The following is a 22,381-nucleotide window of genomic DNA, read 5'->3' on the forward strand; positions in this document are numbered from 1 at the left end:
GTTACGGGAGGGGAACAGCGGAGAGGGGAGGGGTTACGAGAGGGGAACAGAAGAGAGGGTTGGGGTTACGAGAGGGGAACAGAAGAGGGGAGGGGTTACGAGAGGGAAACAGAAGAGAGGGTTGGGGTTACGAGAGGGAAACAGCGGAGAGGGGAGGGGTTACGAGAGGGAAACAGAAGAGAGGGGAGGGGTTACGATAGGGGTACAGCGAAGAGGGGAGGGGTTACGAGAGGGGAACAGCGGAGCGGGGAGGGGTTACGAGAGGGGAACAGCGGAGAGGGGAGGGGTTACGAGAGGGGAACAGAAGAGGGGAGGGGTTACGAGAGGGGAACAGCGGAGAGGGTTGGGGTTACGAGAGGGGAACAGCGGAGAGGGGAGGGGTTACGAGAGGGGAACAGCGGAGAGGGGAGGGGTTACGAGAGGGGAACAGAAGAGGGGAGGGGTTACGAGAGGGGAACAGCGGAGAGGGTTGGGGTTACGAGAGGGGAACAGCGGAGAGGGGAGGGGTTACGAGAGGGGAACAGAAGAGAGGGGAGGGGTTACGAGAGGGGAACAGAAGAGGGGAGGGGTTACGAGAGGGGAACAGAAGAGGGGAGGGGTTACGATAGGGGAACAGCGGAGAGGGGAGGGGTTACGATAGGGGAACAGCAAAGAGGGGAGGGGTTACGAGAGGGGAACAGCGGAGAGGGGAGGGGTTACGAGAGGGGAACAGAAGAGAGGGGAGGGGTTACGAGAGGGGAACAGAAGAGAGGGGAGGGGTTACGGGAGGGGAACAGCGGAGAGGGGAGGGGTTACGAGAGGGGAACAGCGGAGAGGGGAGGGGTTACGAGAGGGGAACAGCGGAGAGGGGAGGGGTTACGAGAGGGGAACAGAAGAGAGGGGAGGGGTTACGAGAGGGGAACAGAAGAGAGGGGAGGGGTTACGAGAGGGGAACAATAGAGAGGGGAGGGGTTACGAGAGGGGAACAGAAGAGAGGGGAGGGGTTACGAGAGGGAAACAGCGGAGAGGGGAGGGGTTACGAGAGGGAAACAGAAGAGGGGAGGAGTTACGGGAGGGGAACGAACACAATGTGATACGTTTATGGAAAATAACCTGCATTTATTTCCACTTGATAATAATTAAAATGTGAGATATCCTCATTCAAAGTGAAAAGCAGAATGTTTAATGCTAATTAAAGTCGACATCTATCCGGCCTTACTGTTTAGACCTCTGCACCATCTCCTTCTTTGGAACGGCTCGTTGAAACTCCGCTGTGCCTTGGGAGAGAAGACAGGACAAAATCAGCCATGTTTAACAAACCTGTTAAGTTGTTGAGTTGGTGGATACAGGAGCCTGAAAGATTGGGAGAACCTGAGAGGGGTGGGAGACTGGGGGGAGGGTTGGTACCAGCAGGTTGGGAGACTGGGGGGAGGGTTGGTATCTGCAGGTTGAGAGACGGTTGGTACCTGCAGGTTGGGAGACTGGGGGAGGGTTGGTATCTGCAGGTTGGGAGACTAGGGGGAGGGTTGGTACCTGCAGGTTGAGAGACTGGGGGAGGGTTGGTATCTGCAGGTTGGGAGACTGGGGGGAGGGTTGGTATCTGCAGGTTGGGAGACGGTTGGTATCTGCAGGTTGGGAGACTGGGGGGAGGGTTGGTATCTGCAGGTTGGGAGACTGGGGGGAGGGTTGGTACCTGCAGGTTGGGAGACTGGGGGAGGGTTGGTACCTGCAGGTTGGGAGACTAGGGGAGGGTTGGTACCTGCAGGTTGGGAGACTGGGGGAGGGTTGGTACCTGCAGGTTGGGAGACTAGGGGAGGGTTGGTATCTGCAGGTTGGGAGACTATGGGGAGGGTTGGTACCTGCAGGTTGGGAGACTGGGGGGAGGGTTGGTATCTGCAGGTTGAGAGACGGTTGGTACCTGCAGGTTGAGAGACTGGGGGAGGGTTGGTATCTGCAGGTTGGGAGACTGGGGGAGGGTTGGTACCTGCAGGTTGGGAGACTGGGGGGAGGGTTGGTATCTGCAGGTTGGGAGACGGTTGGTACCTGCAGGTTGGGAGACTGGGGGAGGGTTGGTACCTGCAGGTTGAGAGACGGTTGGTACCTGCAGGTTGGGAGACTGGGGGAGGGTTGGTATCTGCAGGTTGGGAGACTAGGGGAGGGTTGGTACCTGCAGGTTGGGAGACGGTTGGTACCTGCAGGTTGGGAGACGGTTGGTACCTGCAGGTTGGGAGACTGGGGGAGGGTTGGTACATGCAGGTTGGGAGACTGGGGGAGGGTTGGTACCTGCAGGTTGGGAGACTGGGGGAGGGTTGGTACCTGCAGGTTGGGAGACTGGGGGAGGGTTGGTACCTGCAGGTTGGGAGACTGGGGGAGGGTTGGCACCTGCAGGTTGGGAGACGGTTGGTACCTGCAGGTTGGGAGACGGTTGGTACCTGCAGGTTGGGAGACTAGGGGAGGGTTGGTACCTGCAGGTTGGGAGACGGTTGGTACCTGCAGGTTGGGAGACTGGGGGAGGGTTGGTACCTGCAGGTTGGGAGACTAGGGGGAGGGTTGGTATCTGCAGGTTGGGAGACTAGGGGAGGGTTGGTACCTGCAGGTTGGGAGATTAGGGGGAGGGTTGGTACCTGCAGGTTGGGAGATTAGGGGGACGGTTGGTACCTGCAGGTTGGGACACTGGGGGACGGTTGGTACCTGCAGGTTGGGAGACCAGGGGAGGGTTGGTACCTGCAGGTTGGGAGACCAGGGGAGGGTTGGTACCTGCAGGTTGGGAGACCGGGGGAGGGTTGGTACCTGCAGGTTGGGAGACTGGTGGAGGGTTGGTACCTGCAGGTTGGGAGACTGGGGGAGGGTTGGTATCTGCAGGTTGAGAGACGGTTGGTACCTGCAGGTTGGGAGACTGGGGGAGGGTTGGTATCTGTAGGATGGGAGACGGTTGGTACCTGCAGGTTGGGAGACTGGGGGAGGGTTGGTATCTGCAGGTTGGGAGACTGGGGGGAGGGTTGGTACCTGCAGGTTGGGAGACTGGGGGAGGGTTGGTACCTGCAGGTTGGGAGACTAGGGGAGGGTTGGTACCTGCAGGTTGGGAGACTGGGGGAGGGTTGGTACCTGCAGGTTGGGAGACTAGGGGAGGGTTGGTATCTGCAGGTTGGGAGACTATGGGGAGGGTTAGTACCTGCAGGTTGGGAGACTGGGGGGAGGGTTGGTATCTGCAGGTTGAGAGACGGTTGGTACCTGCAGGTTGAGAGACTGGGGGAGGGTTGGTATCTGCAGGTTGGGAGACTGGGGGAGGGTTGGTACCTGCAGGTTGGGAGACTGGGGGAGGGTTGGTACCTGCAGGTTGAGAGACGGTTGGTACCTGCAGGTTGGGAGACTGGGGGAGGGTTGGTATCTGCAGGTTGGGAGACTAGGGGAGGGTTGGTACCTGCAGGTTGGGAGACGGTTGGTACCTGCAGGTTGGGAGACGGTTGGTACCTGCAGGTTGGGAGACTGGGGGAGGGTTGGTACCTGCAGGTTGGGAGACTGGGGGAGGGTTGGTACCTGCAGGTTGGGAGACTGGGGGAGGGTTGGTACCTGCAGGTTGGGAGACTGGGGGAGGGTTGGTACCTGCAGGTTGGGAGACTGGGGGAGGGTTGGCACCTGCAGGTTGGGAGACGGTTGGTACCTGCAGGTTGGGAGACGGTTGGTACCTGCAGGTTGGGAGACTAGGGGAGGGTTGGTACCTGCAGGTTGGGAGACGGTTGGTACCTGCAGGTTGGGAGACTGGGGGAGGGTTGGTACCTGCAGGTTGGGAGACTAGGGGGAGGGTTGGTATCTGCAGGTTGGGAGACTAGGGGAGGGTTGGTACCTGCAGGTTGGGAGATTAGGGGGAGGGTTGGTACCTGCAGGTTGGGAGATTAGGGGGACGGTTGGTACCTGCAGGTTGGGACACTGGGGGACGGTTGGTACCTGCAGGTTGGGAGACCAGGGGAGGGTTGGTACCTGCAGGTTGGGAGACCAGGGGAGGGTTGGTACCTGCAGGTTGGGAGACCGGGGGAGGGTTGGTACCTGCAGGTTGGGAGACTGGGGGAGGGTTGGTACCTGCAGGTTGGGAGACTGGGGGAGGGTTGGTATCTGCAGGTTGAGAGACGGTTGGTACCTGCAGGTTGGGAGACTGGGGGAGGGTTGGTATCTGTAGGATGGGAGACGGTTGGTACCTGCAGGTTGGGAGACTGGGGGAGGGTTGGTATCTGCAGGTTGGGAGACTGGGGGGAGGGTTGGTACCTGCAGGTTGGGAGACTGGGGGAGGGTTGGTACCTGCAGGTTGGGAGACTGGGGGAGGGTTGGTATCTGCAGGTTGGGAGACTAGGGGAGGGTTGGTACCTGCAGGTTGGGAGACTGGGGGAGGGTTGGTACCTGCAGGTTGGGAGACTAGGGGAGGGTTGGTATCTGCAGGTTGGGAGACTATGGGGAGGGTTAGTACCTGCAGGTTGGGAGACTGGGGGGAGGGTTGGTATCTGCAGGTTGAGAGACGGTTGGTACCTGCAGGTTGAGAGACTGGGGGAGGGTTGGTATCTGCAGGTTGGGAGACTGGGGGAGGGTTGGTACCTGCAGGTTGGGAGACTGGGGGGAGGGTTGGTATCTGCAGGTTGGGAGACGGTTGGTACCTGCAGGTTGGGAGACTGGGGGAGGGTTGGTACCTGCAGGTTGAGAGACGGTTGGTACCTGCAGGTTGGGAGACTGGGGGAGGGTTGGTATCTGCAGGTTGGGAGACTAGGGGAGGGTTGGTACCTGCAGGTTGGGAGACGGTTGGTACCTGCAGGTTGGGAGACTGGGGGAGGGTTGGTACCTGCAGGTTGGGAGACTGGGGGAGGGTTGGTACCTGCAGGTTGGGAGACTGGGGGAGGGTTGGTACCTGCAGGTTGGGAGACTGGGGGAGGGTTGGTACCTGCAGGTTGGGAGACTGGGGGAGGGTTGGCACCTGCAGGTTGGGAGACGGTTGGTACCTGCAGGTTGGGAGACGGTTGGTACCTGCAGGTTGGGAGACTAGGGGAGGGTTGGTACCTGCAGGTTGGGAGACGGTTGGTACCTGCAGGTTGGGAGACTGGGGGAGGGTTGGTACCTGCAGGTTGGGAGACTAGGGGGAGGGTTGGTATCTGCAGGTTGGGAGACTAGGGGAGGGTTGGTACCTGCAGGTTGGGAGATTAGGGGGAGGGTTGGTACCTGCAGGTTGGGAGATTAGGGGGACGGTTGGTACCTGCAGGTTGGGAGACCAGGGGAGGGTTGGTACCTGCAGGTTGGGAGACCAGGGGAGGGTTGGTACCTGCAGGTTGGGAGACCGGGGGAGGGTTGGTACCTGCAGGTTGGGAGACTGGGGGAGGGTTGGTACCTGCAGGTTGGGAGACTGGGGGAGGGTTGGTACCTGCAGGTTGGGAGACTGGGGGAGGGTTGGTACCTGCAGGTTGGGAGACTGGGGGGAGGGTTGGTATCTGCAGGTTGAGAGACGGTTGGTACCTGCAGGTTGGGAGACTGGGGGAGGGTTGGTATCTGCAGGTTGGGAGACTAGGGGGAGGGTTGGTACCTGCAGGTTGAGAGACTGGGGGAGGGTTGGTATCTGCAGGTTGGGAGACTGGGGGAGGGTTGGTACCTGCAGGTTGGAAGACTGGGGGGAGGGTTGGTATCTGCAGGTTGGGAGACGGTTGGTACCTGCAGGTTGGGAGACTGGGGGAGGGTTGGTACCTGCAGGTTGAGAGACGGTTGGTACCTGCAGGTTGGGAGACTGGGGGAGGGTTGGTATCTGCAGGTTGGGAGACTGGGGGAGGGTTGGTACCTGCAGGTTGGGAGACTGGGGGAGGGTTGGCACCTGCAGGTTGGGAGACTGGGGGAGGGTTGGTACCTGCAGGTTGGGAGACTGGGGGAGGGTTGGTACCTGCAGGTTGGGAGACTAGGGGAGGGTTGGTACCTGCAGGTTGGGAGACTGGGGGAGGGTTGGTACCTGCAGGTTGGGAGACTGGGGGAGGGTTGGCACCTGCAGGTTGGGAGACGGTTGGTACCTGCAGGTTGGGAGACGGTTGGTACCTGCAGGTTGGGAGACTAGGGGAGGGTTGGTACCTGCAGGTTGGGAGACGGTTGGTACCTGCAGGTTGGGAGACTGGGGGAGGGTTGGTATCTGCAGGTTGGGAGACTAGGGGAGGGTTGGTACCTGCAGGGTGGGAGATTAGGGGGAGGGTTGGTACCTGCAGGTTGGGAGATTAGGGGGACGGTTGGTACCTGCAGGTTGGGACACTGGGGGACGGTTGGTACCTGCAGGTTGGGAGACCGGGGGAGGGTTGGTACCTGCAGGTTGGGAGACTGGGGGAGGGTTGGTACCTGCAGGTTGGGAGACTGGGGGGAGGGTTGGTATCTGCAGGTTGAGAGACGGTTGGTATCTGCAGGTTGGGAGACTGGGGGAGGGTTGGTATCTGTAGGTTGGGAGACGGTTGGTACCTGCAGGTTGGGAGACTGGGGGAGGGTTGGTATCTGCAGGTTGGGAGACTGGGGGGAGGGTTGGTACCTGCAGGTTGGGAGACTGGGGGAGGGTTGGTACCTGCAGGTTGGGAGACTAGGGGAGGGTTGGTACCTGCAGGTTGGGAGACTGGGGGAGGGTTGGTACCTGCAGGTTGGGAGACTAGGGGAGGGTTGGTATCTGCAGGTTGGGAGACTATGGGGAGGGTTAGTACCTGCAGGTTGGGAGACTGGGGGGAGGGTTGGTATCTGCAGGTTGAGAGACGGTTGGTACCTGCAGGTTGAGAGACTGGGGGAGGGTTGGTATCTGCAGGTTGGGAGACTGGGGGAGGGTTGGTACCTGCAGGTTGGGAGACTGGGGGGAGGGTTGGTATCTGCAGGTTGGGAGACGGTTGGTACCTGCAGGTTGGGAGACTGGGGGAGGGTTGGTACCTGCAGGTTGAGAGACGGTTGGTACCTGCAGGTTGGGAGACTGGGGGAGGGTTGGTATCTGCAGGTTGGGAGACTAGGGGAGGGTTGGTACCTGCAGGTTGGGAGACGGTTGGTACCTGCAGGTTGGGAGACTGGGGGAGGGTTGGTACCTGCAGGTTGGGAGACTGGGGGAGGGTTGGTACCTGCAGGTTGGGAGACTGGGGGAGGGTTGGTACCTGCAGGTTGGGAGACTGGGGGAGGGTTGGTACCTGCAGGTTGGGAGACTGGGGGAGGGTTGGCACCTGCAGGTTGGGAGACGGTTGGTACCTGCAGGTTGGGAGACGGTTGGTACCTGCAGGTTGGGAGACTAGGGGAGGGTTGGTACCTGCAGGTTGGGAGACGGTTGGTACCTGCAGGTTGGGAGACTGGGGGAGGGTTGGTACCTGCAGGTTGGGAGACTAGGGGGAGGGTTGGTATCTGCAGGTTGGGAGACTAGGGGAGGGTTGGTACCTGCAGGTTGGGAGATTAGGGGGAGGGTTGGTACCTGCAGGTTGGGAGATTAGGGGGACGGTTGGTACCTGCAGGTTGGGAGACCAGGGGAGGGTTGGTACCTGCAGGTTGGGAGACCAGGGGAGGGTTGGTACCTGCAGGTTGGGAGACCGGGGGAGGGTTGGTACCTGCAGGTTGGGAGACTGGGGGAGGGTTGGTACCTGCAGGTTGGGAGACTGGGGGAGGGTTGGTACCTGCAGGTTGGGAGACTGGGGGGAGGGTTGGTATCTGCAGGTTGGGGGACGGTTGGTACCTGCAGGTTGGGACACTGGGGGACGGTTGGTACCTGCAGGTTGGGAGACTGGGGGAGGGTTGGTACCTGCAGGTTGGGACACCGGGGGACGGTTGGTACCTGCAGGTTGGGAGACTGGGGGACGGTTGGTACCTGCAGTTTGGGACACTGGGGGACGGTTGGTACCTGCAGGTTGGGAGACGGTTGGTACCTGCAGGTTGGGAGACTAGGGGAGGTTGGTACCTGCAGGTTGGGAGACTGGGGGACGGTTGGTACACCGGGGGACGGTTGGTACCTGCAGGTTGGGAGACTAGGGGAGGTTGGTACCTGCAGGTTGGGAGACTGGGGGACGGTTGGTACACCGGGGGACGGTTGGTACCTGCAGGTTGGGAGACTGGGGGAGGGTTGGTACCTGCAGGTTGGGACACCGGGGGACGGTTGGTACCTGCAGGTTGGGAGACCATGGGAGGGTTGGTATCTGCAGGTTGGGAGACTAGGGGAGGGTTGGTACCTGCAGGTTGAGAGACGGTTGGTACCTGCAGGTTGGGAGGCTGGGGGAGGGTTGGTATCTGCAGGTTGGGAGACTAGGTGAGGGTTGGTACCTGCAGGTTGGGAGACTGGGGGAGGGTTGGTAGCTGCAGGTTGGGACACCGGGGGACGGTTGGTACCTGCAGGTTGGGAGACCGGGGGAGGGTTGGTACCTGCAGGTTGGGACACCGGGGGACGGTTGGTACCTGCAGGTTGGGAGACTAGGGGGAGGGTTGGTATCTGCAGGTTGGGAGACTAGGGGAGGGTTGGTACCTGCAGGTTGGGAGACTGGGGGAGGGTTGGTACACCGGGGGACGGTTGGTACCTGCAGGTTGGGAGACTAGGGGAGGTTGGTACCTGCAGGTTGGGAGACTGGGGGACGGTTGGTACACCGGGGGACGGTTGGTACCTGCAGGTTGGGAGACTGGGGGAGGGTTGGTACCTGCAGGTTGGGACACCGGGGGACGGTTGGTACCTGCAGGTTGGGAGACCATGGGAGGGTTGGTATCTGCAGGTTGGGAGATTAGGGGGAGGGTTGGTACCTGCAGGTTGGGAGACTAGGGGAGGGTTGGTACCTGCAGGTTGAGAGACGGTTGGTACCTGCAGGTTGGGAGGCTGGGGGAGGGTTGGTATCTGCAGGTTGGGAGACTGGGGGAGGGTTGGCACCTGCAGGTTGGGAGACGGTTGGTACCTGCAGGTTGGGAGACGGTTGGTACCTGCAGGTTGGGAGACTAGGGGAGGGTTGGTACCTGCAGGTTGGGAGACGGTTGGTACCTGCAGGTTGGGAGACTGGGGGAGGGTTGGTACCTGCAGGTTGGGAGACTAGGGGGAGGGTTGGTATCTGCAGGTTGGGAGACTAGGGGAGGGTTGGTACCTGCAGGTTGGGAGATTAGGGGGAGGGTTGGTACCTGCAGGTTGGGAGACTGGGGGAGGGTTGGTACCTGCAGGTTGGGAGACTGGGGGAGGGTTGGTACCTGCAGGTTGGGAGACTAGGGGAGGGTTGGTACCTGCAGGTTGGGAGACTGGGGGAGGGTTGGTACCTGTAGGTTGGGAGACTGGGGGAGGGTTGGCACCTGCAGGTTGGGAGACGGTTGGTACCTGCAGGTTGGGAGACGGTTGGTACCTGCAGGTTGGGACACTGGGGGACGGTTGGTACCTGCAGGTTGGGAGACTGGGGGAGGGTTGGTACCTGCAGGTTGGGACACCGGGGGACGGTTGGTACCTGCAGGTTGGGAGACTGGGGGACGGTTGGTACCTGCAGTTTGGGACACTGGGGGACGGTTGGTACCTGCAGGTTGGGAGACGGTTGGTACCTGCAGGTTGGGAGACTAGGGGAGGTTGGTACCTGCAGGTTGGGAGACTGGGGGACGGTTGGTACACCGGGGGACGGTTGGTACCTGCAGGTTGGGAGACTAGGGGAGGTTGGTACCTGCAGGTTGGGAGACTGGGGGACGGTTGGTACACCGGGGGACGGTTGGTACCTGCAGGTTGGGAGACTGGGGGAGGGTTGGTACCTGCAGGTTGGGACACCGGGGGACGGTTGGTACCTGCAGGTTGGGAGACCATGGGAGGGTTGGTATCTGCAGGTTGGGAGACTAGGGGAGGGTTGGTACCTGCAGGTTGAGAGACGGTTGGTACCTGCAGGTTGGGAGGCTGGGGGAGGGTTGGTATCTGCAGGTTGGGAGACTAGGTGAGGGTTGGTACCTGCAGGTTGGGAGACTGGGGGAGGGTTGGTAGCTGCAGGTTGGGACACCGGGGGACGGTTGGTACCTGCAGGTTGGGAGACCGGGGGAGGGTTGGTACCTGCAGGTTGGGACACCGGGTGACGGTTGGTACCTGCAGGTTGGGAGACTGGGGGACGGTTGGTACCTGCAGTTTGGGACACTGGGGGACGGTTGGTACCTGCAGGTTGGGAGACGGTTGGTACCTGCAGGTTGGGAGACTAGGGGAGGTTGGTACCTGCAGGTTGGGAGACTGGGGGACGGTTGGTACACCGGGGGACGGTTGGTACCTGCAGGTTGGGAGACTAGGGGAGGTTGGTACCTGCAGGTTGGGAGACTGGGGGACGGTTGGTACACCGGGGGACGGTTGGTACCTGCAGGTTGGGAGACTGGGGGAGGGTTGGTACCTGCAGGTTGGGACACCGGGGGACGGTTGGTACCTGCAGGTTGGGAGACCATGGGAGGGTTGGTATCTGCAGGTTGGGAGATTAGGGGGAGGGTTGGTACCTGCAGGTTGGGAGACTAGGGGAGGGTTGGTACCTGCAGGTTGAGAGACGGTTGGTACCTGCAGGTTGGGAGGCTGGGGGAGGGTTGGTATCTGCAGGTTGGGAGACTGGGGGAGGGTTGGCACCTGCAGGTTGGGAGACGGTTGGTACCTGCAGGTTGGGAGACGGTTGGTACCTGCAGGTTGGGAGACTAGGGGAGGGTTGGTACCTGCAGGTTGGGAGACGGTTGGTACCTGCAGGTTGGGAGACTGGGGGAGGGTTGGTACCTGCAGGTTGGGAGACTAGGGGGAGGGTTGGTATCTGCAGGTTGGGAGACTAGGGGAGGGTTGGTACCTGCAGGTTGGGAGACTGGGGGAGGGTTGGTACACCGGGGGACGGTTGGTACCTGCAGGTTGGGAGACTAGGGGAGGTTGGTACCTGCAGGTTGGGAGACTGGGGGACGGTTGGTACACCGGGGGACGGTTGGTACCTGCAGGTTGGGAGACTGGGGGAGGGTTGGTACCTGCAGGTTGGGACACCGGGGGACGGTTGGTACCTGCAGGTTGGGAGACCATGGGAGGGTTGGTATCTGCAGGTTGGGAGATTAGGGGGAGGGTTGGTACCTGCAGGTTGGGAGACTAGGGGAGGGTTGGTACCTGCAGGTTGAGAGACGGTTGGTACCTGCAGGTTGGGAGGCTGGGGGAGGGTTGGTATCTGCAGGTTGGGAGACTGGGGGAGGGTTGGCACCTGCAGGTTGGGAGACGGTTGGTACCTGCAGGTTGGGAGACGGTTGGTACCTGCAGGTTGGGAGACTAGGGGAGGGTTGGTACCTGCAGGTTGGGAGACGGTTGGTACCTGCAGGTTGGGAGACTGGGGGAGGGTTGGTACCTGCAGGTTGGGAGACTAGGGGGAGGGTTGGTATCTGCAGGTTGGGAGACTAGGGGAGGGTTGGTACCTGCAGGTTGGGAGATTAGGGGGAGGGTTGGTACCTGCAGGTTGGGAGATTAGGGGGACGGTTGGTACCTGCAGGTTGGGAGACCAGGGGAGGGTTGGTACCTGCAGGTTGGGAGACCAGGGGAGGGTTGGTACCTGCAGGTTGGGAGACCGGGGGAGGGTTGGTACCTGCAGGTTGGGAGACTGGGGGAGGGTTGGTACCTGCAGGTTGGGAGACTGGGGGAGGGTTGGTACCTGCAGGTTGGGAGACTGGGGGGAGGGTTGGTATCTGCAGGTTGGGAGACGGTTGGTACCTGCAGGTTGGGAGACTGGGGGAGGGTTGGTACCTGCAGGTTGAGAGACGGTTGGTACCTGCAGGTTGGGAGACTGGGGGAGGGTTGGTATCTGCAGGTTGGGAGACTAGGGGAGGGTTGGTACCTGCAGGTTGGGAGACGGTTGGTACCTGCAGGTTGGGAGACTGGGGGAGGGTTGGTACCTGCAGGTTGGGAGACTGGGGGAGGGTTGGTACCTGCAGGTTGGGAGACTGGGGGAGGGTTGGTACCTGCAGGTTGGGAGACTGGGGGAGGGTTGGTACCTGCAGGTTGGGAGACTGGGGGAGGGTTGGCACCTGCAGGTTGGGAGACGGTTGGTACCTGCAGGTTGGGAGACGGTTGGTACCTGCAGGTTGGGAGACTAGGGGAGGGTTGGTACCTGCAGGTTGGGAGACGGTTGGTACCTGCAGGTTGGGAGACTGGGGGAGGGTTGGTACCTGCAGGTTGGGAGACTAGGGGGAGGGTTGGTATCTGCAGGTTGGGAGACTAGGGGAGGGTTGGTACCTGCAGGTTGGGAGATTAGGGGGAGGGTTGGTACCTGCAGGTTGGGAGACCAGGGGAGGGTTGGTACCTGCAGGTTGGGAGACCGGGGGAGGGTTGGTACCTGCAGGTTGGGAGACTGGGGGAGGGTTGGTACCTGCAGGTTGGGAGACTGGGGGAGGGTTGGTACCTGCAGGTTGGGAGACTGGGGGAGGGTTGGTACCTGCAGGTTGGGAGACTGGGGGGAGGGTTGGTATCTGCAGGTTGAGAGACGGTTGGTACCTGCAGGTTGGGAGACTGGGGGAGGGTTGGTATCTGCAGGTTGGGAGACTAGGGGGAGGGTTGGTACCTGCAGGTTGAGAGACTGGGGGAGGGTTGGTATCTGCAGGTTGGGAGACTGGGGGAGGGTTGGTACCTGCAGGTTGGAAGACTGGGGGGAGGGTTGGTATCTGCAGGTTGGGAGACGGTTGGTACCTGCAGGTTGGGAGACTGGGGGAGGGTTGGTACCTGCAGGTTGAGAGACGGTTGGTACCTGCAGGTTGGGAGACTGGGGGAGGGTTGGTATCTGCAGGTTGGGAGACTGGGGGAGGGTTGGTACCTGCAGGTTGGGAGACTGGGGGAGGGTTGGCACCTGCAGGTTGGGAGACTGGGGGAGGGTTGGTACCTGCAGGTTGGGAGACTGGGGGAGGGTTGGTACCTGCAGGTTGGGAGACTAGGGGAGGGTTGGTACCTGCAGGTTGGGAGACTGGGGGAGGGTTGGTACCTGCAGGTTGGGAGACTGGGGGAGGGTTGGCACCTGCAGGTTGGGAGACGGTTGGTACCTGCAGGTTGGGAGACGGTTGGTACCTGCAGGTTGGGAGACTAGGGGAGGGTTGGTACCTGCAGGTTGGGAGACGGTTGGTACCTGCAGGTTGGGAGACTGGGGGAGGGTTGGTATCTGCAGGTTGGGAGACTAGGGGAGGGTTGGTACCTGCAGGGTGGGAGATTAGGGGGAGGGTTGGTACCTGCAGGTTGGGAGATTAGGGGGACGGTTGGTACCTGCAGGTTGGGACACTGGGGGACGGTTGGTACCTGCAGGTTGGGAGACTGGGGGAGGGTTGGTACCTGCAGGTTGGGACACCGGGGGACGGTTGGTACCTGCAGGTTGGGAGACTGGGGGACGGTTGGTACCTGCAGTTTGGGACACTGGGGGACGGTTGGTACCTGCAGGTTGGGAGACGGTTGGTACCTGCAGGTTGGGAGACTAGGGGAGGTTGGTACCTGCAGGTTGGGAGACTGGGGGACGGTTGGTACACCGGGGGACGGTTGGTACCTGCAGGTTGGGAGACTAGGGGAGGTTGGTACCTGCAGGTTGGGAGACTGGGGGACGGTTGGTACACCGGGGGACGGTTGGTACCTGCAGGTTGGGAGACTGGGGGAGGGTTGGTACCTGCAGGTTGGGACACCGGGGGACGGTTGGTACCTGCAGGTTGGGAGACCATGGGAGGGTTGGTATCTGCAGGTTGGGAGACTAGGGGAGGGTTGGTACCTGCAGGTTGAGAGACGGTTGGTACCTGCAGGTTGGGAGGCTGGGGGAGGGTTGGTATCTGCAGGTTGGGAAACTAGGTGAGGGTTGGTACCTGCAGGTTGGGAGACTGGGGGAGGGTTGGTAGCTGCAGGTTGGGACACCGGGGGACGGTTGGTACCTGCAGGTTGGGAGACCGGGGGAGGGTTGGTACCTGCAGGTTGGGACACCGGGGGACGGTTGGTACCTGCAGGTTGGGAGACTGGGGGACGGTTGGTACCTGCAGTTTGGGACACTGGGGGACGGTTGGTACCTGCAGGTTGGGAGACGGTTGGTACCTGCAGGTTGGGAGACTAGGGGAGGTTGGTACCTGCAGGTTGGGAGACTGGGGGACGGTTGGTACACCGGGGGACGGTTGGTACCTGCAGGTTGGGAGACTAGGGGAGGTTGGTACCTGCAGGTTGGGAGACTGGGGGACGGTTGGTACACCGGGGGACGGTTGGTACCTGCAGGTTGGGAGACTGGGGGAGGGTTGGTACCTGCAGGTTGGGACACCGGGGGACGGTTGGTACCTGCAGGTTGGGAGACCATGGGAGGGTTGGTATCTGCAGGTTGGGAGATTAGGGGGAGGGTTGGTACCTGCAGGTTGGGAGACTAGGGGAGGGTTGGTACCTGCAGGTTGAGAGACGGTTGGTACCTGCAGGTTGGGAGGCTGGGGGAGGGTTGGTATCTGCAGGTTGGGAGACTAGGGGAGGGTTGGTACCTGCAGGTTGGGAGACGGTTGGTAACTGCAGGTTGGGAGACTAGGGGAGGGTTGGTACCTGCAGGTTGGGAGACTGGGGGAGGGTTGGTACCTGCAGGTTGGGAGACTGGGGGAGGGTTGGCACCTGCAGGTTGGGAGACGGTTGGTACCTGCAGGTTGGGAGACGGTTGGTACCTGCAGGTTGGGAGACTAGGGGAGGGTTGGTACCTGCAGGTTGGGAGACGGTTGGTACCTGCAGGTTGGGAGACTAGGGGGAGGGTTGGTATCTGCAGGTTGGGAGACTAGGGGAGGGTTGGTACCTGCAGTTTGGGAGATTAGGGGGAGGGTTGGTACCTGCAGGTTGGGACACCGGGGGACAGTTGGTACCTGCAGGTTGGGAGACTGGGGGAGGGTTGGTACCTGCAGGTTGGGATACTGGGGGAGGGTTGGTACCTGCAGGTTGGGAGACTGGGGGAGGGTTGGTACCTGCAGGTTGGGAGACTGGGGGGAGGGTTGGTACCTGCAGGGTGGGACACCGGGGGACGGTTGGTATCTGCAGTTTGGGACACCGGGGGACGGTTGGTACCTGCAGTTTGGGACACCGGGGGACGGTTGGTATCTGCAGGTTGGGAGATTAGGGGGACGGTTGGTACCTGCAGGTTGGGACACCGGGGGACGGTTGGTACCTGCAGGTTGGGACACCGGGGGAGGGTTGGTACCTGCAGGTTGGGAGACCAGGGGAGGGTTGGTACCTGCAGGTTGGGAGACTAGGGGAGGGTTGGTACCTGCAGGTTGGGAGACCAGGGGAGGGTTGGTACCTGCAGGTTGGGACACCGGGGGGCGGTTGGTACCTGCAGGTCGGGACACCGGGGGAGGGTTGGTACCTGCAGGTTGGGAGACTAGGGGAGGGTTGGTACCTGCAGGTTGGGAGACTAGGGGAGGGTTGGTACCTGCAGGTTGGGAGACTAGGGGGAGGGTTGGTACCTGCAGGTTGGGAGACTAGGGGGAGGGTTGGTATCTGCAGGTTGGGAGACTAGGGGGAGGGTTGGTATCTGCAGGTCGGGAGACTAGGGGAGGGTTGGTATCTGCAGGTCGGGACACCGGGGGAGGGTTGGTACCTGCAGGTCGGGAGATTAGGGGGGCGGTTGGTACCTGCAGGTTGGGAGATTAGGGGGACGGTTGGTACCTGCAGGTTGGGACACTGGGGGACGGTTGGTACCTGCAGGTTGGGAGACCAGGGGAGGGTTGGTACCTGCAGGTTGGGAGACCAGGGGAGGGTTGGTACCTGCAGGTTGGGAGACCGGGGGAGGGTTGGTACCTGCAGGTTGGGAGACTGGGGGAGGGTTGGTACCTGCAGGTTGGGAGACTGGGGGAGGGTTGGTACCTGCAGGTTGGGAGACTGGGGGAGGGTTGGTACCTGCAGGTTGGGAGACTGGGGGGAGGGTTGGTATCTGCAGGTTGAGAGACGGTTGGTACCTGCAGGTTGGGAGACTGGGGGAGGGTTGGTATCTGTAGGATGGGAGACGGTTGGTACCTGCAGGTTGGGAGACTGGGGGAGGGTTGGTATCTGCAGGTTGGGAGACTGGGGGGAGGGTTGGTACCTGCAGGTTGGGAGACTGGGGGAGGGTTGGTACCTGCAGGTTGGGAGACTAGGGGAGGGTTGGTACCTGCAGGTTGGGAGACTGGGGGAGGGTTGGTACCTGCAGGTTGGGAGACTAGGGGAGGGTTGGTATCTGCAGGTTGGGAGACTATGGGGAGGGTTAGTACCTGCAGGTTGGGAGACTGGGGGGAGGGTTGGTATCTGCAGGTTGAGAGACGGTTGGTACCTGCAGGTTGAGAGACTGGGGGAGGGTTGGTATCTGCAGGTTGGGAGACTGGGGGAGGGTTGGTACCTGCAGGTTGGGAGACTGGGGGGAGGGTTGGTATCTGCAGGTTGGGAGACGGTTGGTACCTGCAGGTTGGGAGACTGGGGGAGGGTTGGTACCTGCAGGTTGAGAGACGGTTGGTACCTGCAGGTTGGGAGACTGGGGGAGGGTTGGTATCTGCAGGTTGGGAGACTAGGGGAGGGTTGGTACCTGCAGGTTGGGAGACGGTTGGTACCTGCAGGTTGGGAGACTGGGGGAGGGTTGGTACCTGCAGGTTGGGAGACTGGGGGAGGGTTGGTACCTGCAGGTTGGGAGACTGGGGGAGGGTTGGTACCTGCAGGTTGGGAGACTGGGGGAGGGTTGGTACCTGCAGGTTGGGAGACTGGGGGAGGGTTGGCACCTGCAGGTTGGGAGACGGTTGGTACCTGCAGGTTGGGAGACGGTTGGTACCTGCAGGTTGGGAGACTAGGGGAGGGTTGGTACCTGCAGGTTGGGAGACGGTTGGTACCTGCAGGTTGGGAGACTGGGGGAGGGTTGGTACCTGCAGGTTGGGAGACTAGGGGGAGGGTTGGTATCTGCAGGTTGGGAGACTAGGGGAGGGTTGGTACCTGCAGGTTGGGAGATTAGGGGGAGGGTTGGTACCTGCAGGTAGGGAGATTAGGGGGACGGTTGGTACCTGCAGGTTGGGAGACCAGGGGAGGGTTGGTACCTGCAGGTTGGGAGACCAGGGGAGGGTTGGTACCTGCAGGTTGGGAGACCGGGGGAGGGTTGGTACCTGCAGGTTGGGAGACTGGGGGAGGGTTGGTACCTGCAGGTTGGGAGACTGGGGGAGGGTTGGTACCTGCAGGTTGGGAGACTGGGGGAGGGTTGGTACCTGCAGGTTGGGAGACTGGGGGGAGGGTTGGTATCTGCAGGTTGAGAGACGGTTGGTACCTGCAGGTTGGGAGACTGGGGGAGGGTTGGTATCTGCAGGTTGAGAGACGGTTGGTACCTGCAGGTTGAGAGACTGGGGGAGGGTTGGTATCTGCAGGTTGGGAGACTGGGGGAGGGTTGGTACCTGCAGGTTGGGAGACTGGGGGGAGGGTTGGTATCTGCAGGTTGGGAGACGGTTGGTACCTGCAGGTTGGGAGACTGGGGGAGGGTTGGTACCTGCAGGTTGAGAGACGGTTGGTACCTGCAGGTTGGGAGACTGGGGGAGGGTTGGTATCTGCAGGTTGGGAGACTAGGGGAGGGTTGGTACCTGCAGGTTGGGAGACGGTTGGTACCTGCAGGTTGGGAGACTGGGGGAGGGTTGGTACCTGCAGGTTGGGAGACTGGGGGAGGGTTGGTACCTGCAGGTTGGGAGACTGGGGGAGGGTTGGTACCTGCAGGTTGGGAGACTGGGGGAGGGTTGGTACCTGCAGGTTGGGAGACTGGGGGAGGGTTGGCACCTGCAGGTTGGGAGACGGTTGGTACCTGCAGGTTGGGAGACGGTTGGTACCTGCAGGTTGGGAGACTAGGGGAGGGTTGGTACCTGCAGGTTGGGAGACGGTTGGTACCTGCAGGTTGGGAGACTGGGGGAGGGTTGGTACCTGCAGGTTGGGAGACTAGGGGGAGGGTTGGTATCTGCAGGTTGGGAGACTAGGGGAGGGTTGGTACCTGCAGGTTGGGAGATTAGGGGGAGGGTTGGTACCTGCAGGTTGGGAGATTAGGGGGACGGTTGGTACCTGCAGGTTGGGAGACCAGGGGAGGGTTGGTACCTGCAGGTTGGGAGACCAGGGGAGGGTTGGTACCTGCAGGTTGGGAGACCGGGGGAGGGTTGGTACCTGCAGGTTGGGAGACTGGGGGAGGGTTGGTACCTGCAGGTTGGGAGACTGGGGGAGGGTTGGTACCTGCAGGTTGGGAGACTGGGGGAGGGTTGGTATCTGCAGGTTGGGAGACGGTTGGTACCTGCAGGTTGGGAGACTGGGGGAGGGTTGGTACCTGCAGGTTGAGAGACGGTTGGTACCTGCAGGTTGGGAGACTGGGGGAGGGTTGGTATCTGCAGGTTGGGAGACTAGGGGAGGGTTGGTACCTGCAGGTTGGGAGACGGTTGGTACCTGCAGGTTGGGAGACTGGGGGAGGGTTGGTACCTGCAGGTTGGGAGACTGGGGGAGGGTTGGTACCTGCAGGTTGGGAGACTGGGGGAGGGTTGGTACCTGCAGGTTGGGAGACTGGGGGAGGTTTGGTACCTGCAGGTTGGGAGACTGGGGGAGGGTTGGCACCTGCAGGTTGGGAGACGGTTGGTACCTGCAGGTTGGGAGACGGTTGGTACCTGCAGGTTGGGAGACTAGGGGAGGGTTGGTACCTGCAGGTTGGGAGACGGTTGGTACCTGCAGGTTGGGAGACTGGGGGAGGGTTGGTACCTGCAGGTTGGGAGACTAGGGGGAGGGTTGGTATCTGCAGGTTGGGAGACTAGGGGAGGGTTGGTACCTGCAGGTTGGGAGATTAGGGGGAGGGTTGGTACCTGCAGGTTGGGAGACCAGGGGAGGGTTGGTACCTGCAGGTTGGGAGACCGGGGGAGGGTTGGTACCTGCAGGTTGGGAGACTAGGGGAGGGTTGGTACCTGCAGGTTGGGAGACTGGGGGAGGGTTGGTACCTGCAGGTTGGGAGACTGGGGGAGGGTTGGCACCTGCAGGTTGGGAGACTGGGGGGAGGGTTGGTATCTGCAGGTTGAGAGACGGTTGGTACCTGCAGGTTGGGAGACTGGGGGAGGGTTGGTATCTGCAGGTTGGGAGACTAGGGGGAGGGTTGGTACCTGCAGGTTGAGAGACTGGGGGAGGGTTGGTATCTGCAGGTTGGGAGACTGGGGGAGGGTTGGTACCTGCAGGTTGGAAGACTGGGGGGAGGGTTGGTATCTGCAGGTTGGGAGACGGTTGGTACCTGCAGGTTGGGAGACTGGGGGAGGGTTGGTACCTGCAGGTTGAGAGACGGTTGGTACCTGCAGGTTGGGAGACTGGGGGAGGGTTGGTATCTGCAGGTTGGGAGACTGGGGGAGGGTTGGTACCTGCAGGTTGGGAGACTGGGGGAGGGTTGGCACCTGCAGGTTGGGAGACTGGGGGAGGGTTGGTACCTGCAGGTTGGGAGACTGGGGGAGGGTTGGTACCTGCAGGTTGGGAGACTGGGGGAGGGTTGGCACCTGCAGGTTGGGAGACGGTTGGTACCTGCAGGTTGGGAGACGGTTGGTACCTGCAGGTTGGGAGACTAGGGGAGGGTTGGTACCTGCAGGTTGGGAGACGGTTGGTACCTGCAGGTTGGGAGACTGGGGGAGGGTTGGTATCTGCAGGTTGGGAGACTAAGGGAGGGTTGGTACCTGCAGGGTGGGAGATTAGGGGGACGGTTGGTACCTGCAGGTTGGGACACTGGGGGACGGTTGGTACCTGCAGGTTGGGAGACTGGGGGAGGGTTGGTACCTGCAGGTTGGGACACCGGGGGACGGTTGGTACCTGCAGGTTGGGAGACTGGGGGACGGTTGGTACCTGCAGTTTGGGACACTGGGGGACGGTTGGTACCTGCAGGTTGGGAGACGGTTGGTACCTGCAGGTTGGGAGACTAGGGGAGGTTGGTACCTGCAGGTTGGGAGACTGGGGGACGGTTGGTACACCGGGGGACGGTTGGTACCTGCAGGTTGGGAGACTGGGGGAGGGTTGGTACCTGCAGGTTGGGACACCGGGGGACGGTTGGTACCTGCAGGTTGGGAGACCATGGGAGGGTTGGTATCTGCAGGTTGGGAGACTAGGGGAGGGTTGGTACCTGCAGGTTGAGAGACGGTTGGTACCTGCAGGTTGGGAGGCTGGGGGAGGGTTGGTATCTGCAGGTTGGGAGACTAGGTGAGGGTTGGTACCTGCAGGTTGGGAGACTGGGGGAGGGTTGGTAGCTGCAGGTTGGGACACCGGGGGACGGTTGGTACCTGCAGGTTGGGAGACTGGGGGACGGTTGGTACCTGCAGTTTGGGACACTGGGGGACGGTTGGTACCTGCAGGTTGGGAGACGGTTGGTACCTGCAGGTTGGGAGACTAGGGGAGGTTGGTACCTGCAGGTTGGGAGACTGGGGGACGGTTGGTACACCGGGGGACGGTTGGTACCTGCAGGTTGGGAGACTAGGGGAGGTTGGTACCTGCAGGTTGGGAGACTGGGGGACGGTTGGTACACCGGGGGACGGTTGGTACCTGCAGGTTGGGAGACTGGGGGAGGGTTGGTACCTGCAGGTTGGGACACCGGGGGACGGTTGGTACCTGCAGGTTGGGAGACCATGGGAGGGTTGGTATCTGCAGGTTGGGAGATTAGGGGGAGGGTTGGTACCTGCAGGTTGGGAGACTAGGGGAGGGTTGGTACCTGCAGGTTGAGAGACGGTTGGTACCTGCAGGTTGGGAGGCTGGGGGAGGGTTGGTATCTGCAGGTTGGGAGACTAGGGGAGGGTTGGTACCTGCAGGTTGGGAGACGGTTGGTAACTGCAGGTTGGGAGACTAGGGGAGGGTTGGTACCTGCAGGTTGGGAGACTGGGGGAGGGTTGGTACCTGCAGGTTGGGAGACTGGGGGAGGGTTGGCACCTGCAGGTTGGGAGACGGTTGGTACCTGCAGGTTGGGAGACGGTTGGTACCTGCAGGTTGGGAGACTAGGGGAGGGTTGGTACCTGCAGGTTGGGAGACGGTTGGTACCTGCAGGTTGGGAGACTAGGGGGAGGGTTGGTATCTGCAGGTTGGGAGACTAGGGGAGGGTTGGTACCTGCAGTTTGGGAGATTAGGGGGAGGGTTGGTACCTGCAGGTTGGGACACCGGGGGACAGTTGGTACCTGCAGGTTGGGAGACTGGGGGAGGGTTGGTACCTGCAGGTTGGGATACTGGGGGAGGGTTGGTACCTGCAGGTTGGGAGACTGGGGGAGGGTTGGTACCTGCAGGTTGGGAGACTGGGGGGAGGGTTGGTACCTGCAGGGTGGGAGACTGGGGGAGGGTTGGTACCTGCAGGTTGGGAGATTAGGGGGACGGTTGGTACCTGCAGGTTGGGACACCGGGGGACGGTTGGTATCTGCAGTTTGGGACACCGGGGGACGGTTGGTACCTGCAGTTTGGGACACCGGGGGACGGTTGGTATCTGCAGGTCGGGACACCGGGGGAGGGTTGGTACCTGCAGGTTGGGAGACTAGGGGAGGGTTGGTACCTGCAGGTTGGGAGACGGTTGGTAACTGCAGGTTGGGAGACTAGGGGAGGGTTGGTACCTGCAGGTTGGGAGACTGGGGGAGGGTTGGTACCTGCAGGTTGGGAGACTGGGGGAGGGTTGGCACCTGCAGGTTGGGAGACGGTTGGTACCTGCAGGTTGGGAGACGGTTGGTACCTGCAGGTTGGGAGACTAGGGGAGGGTTGGTACCTGCAGGTTGGGAGACGGTTGGTACCTGCAGGTTGGGAGACTAGGGGGAGGGTTGGTATCTGCAGGTTGGGAGACTAGGGGAGGGTTGGTACCTGCAGTTTGGGAGATTAGGGGGAGGGTTGGTACCTGCAGGTTGGGACACCGGGGGACAGTTGGTACCTGCAGGTTGGGAGACTGGGGGAGGGTTGGTACCTGCAGGTTGGGATACTGGGGGAGGGTTGGTACCTGCAGGTTGGGAGACTGGGGGAGGGTTGGTACCTGCAGGTTGGGAGACTGGGGGGAGGGTTGGTACCTGCAGGGTGGGAGACTGGGGGAGGGTTGGTACCTGCAGGTTGGGAGATTAGGGGGACGGTTGGTACCTGCAGGTTGGGACACCGGGGGACGGTTGGTATCTGCAGTTTGGGACACCGGGGGACGGTTGGTACCTGCAGTTTGGGACACCGGGGGACGGTTGGTATCTGCAGGTTGGGAGATTAGGGGGACGGTTGGTACCTGCAGGTTGGGACACCGGGGGACGGTTGGTACCTGCAGGTTGGGACACCGGGGGACGGTTGGTACCTGCAGGTTGGGACACCGGGGGAGGGTTGGTACCTGCAGGTTGGGAGACCAGGGGAGGGTTGGTACCTGCAGGTTGGGAGACTAGGGGAGGGTTGGTACCTGCAGGTTGGGAGACCAGGGGAGGGTTGGTACCTGCAGGTTGGGACACCGGGGGGCGGTTGGTACCTGCAGGTCGGGACACCGGGGGAGGGTTGGTACCT

General features: G+C 61.5%; 1 protein-coding gene across 3 annotated transcripts in view; it reads right to left on the reverse strand.

Moving 5' to 3' along the window:
* alms1 (ALMS1 centrosome and basal body associated protein) overlaps positions 1–22,381 on the reverse strand; it is a 142,564-nt gene that overhangs the window by 9,862 nt on the left and 110,321 nt on the right. For all 3 annotated transcript variants that reach the window (XM_055865652.1, XM_055865651.1, XM_055865650.1), the window contains one exon: positions 1,199–1,256. In XM_055865652.1, coding sequence (XP_055721627.1) covers positions 1,199–1,256 — 58 coding nt within the window. The remainder of the gene's footprint in view (positions 1–1,198; positions 1,257–22,381) is intronic.

Source organism: Salvelinus fontinalis, chromosome 16 (genome assembly GCF_029448725.1).
Source record: "Salvelinus fontinalis isolate EN_2023a chromosome 16, ASM2944872v1, whole genome shotgun sequence".
Classification (NCBI taxonomy): domain Eukaryota; kingdom Metazoa; phylum Chordata; class Actinopteri; order Salmoniformes; family Salmonidae; genus Salvelinus; species Salvelinus fontinalis.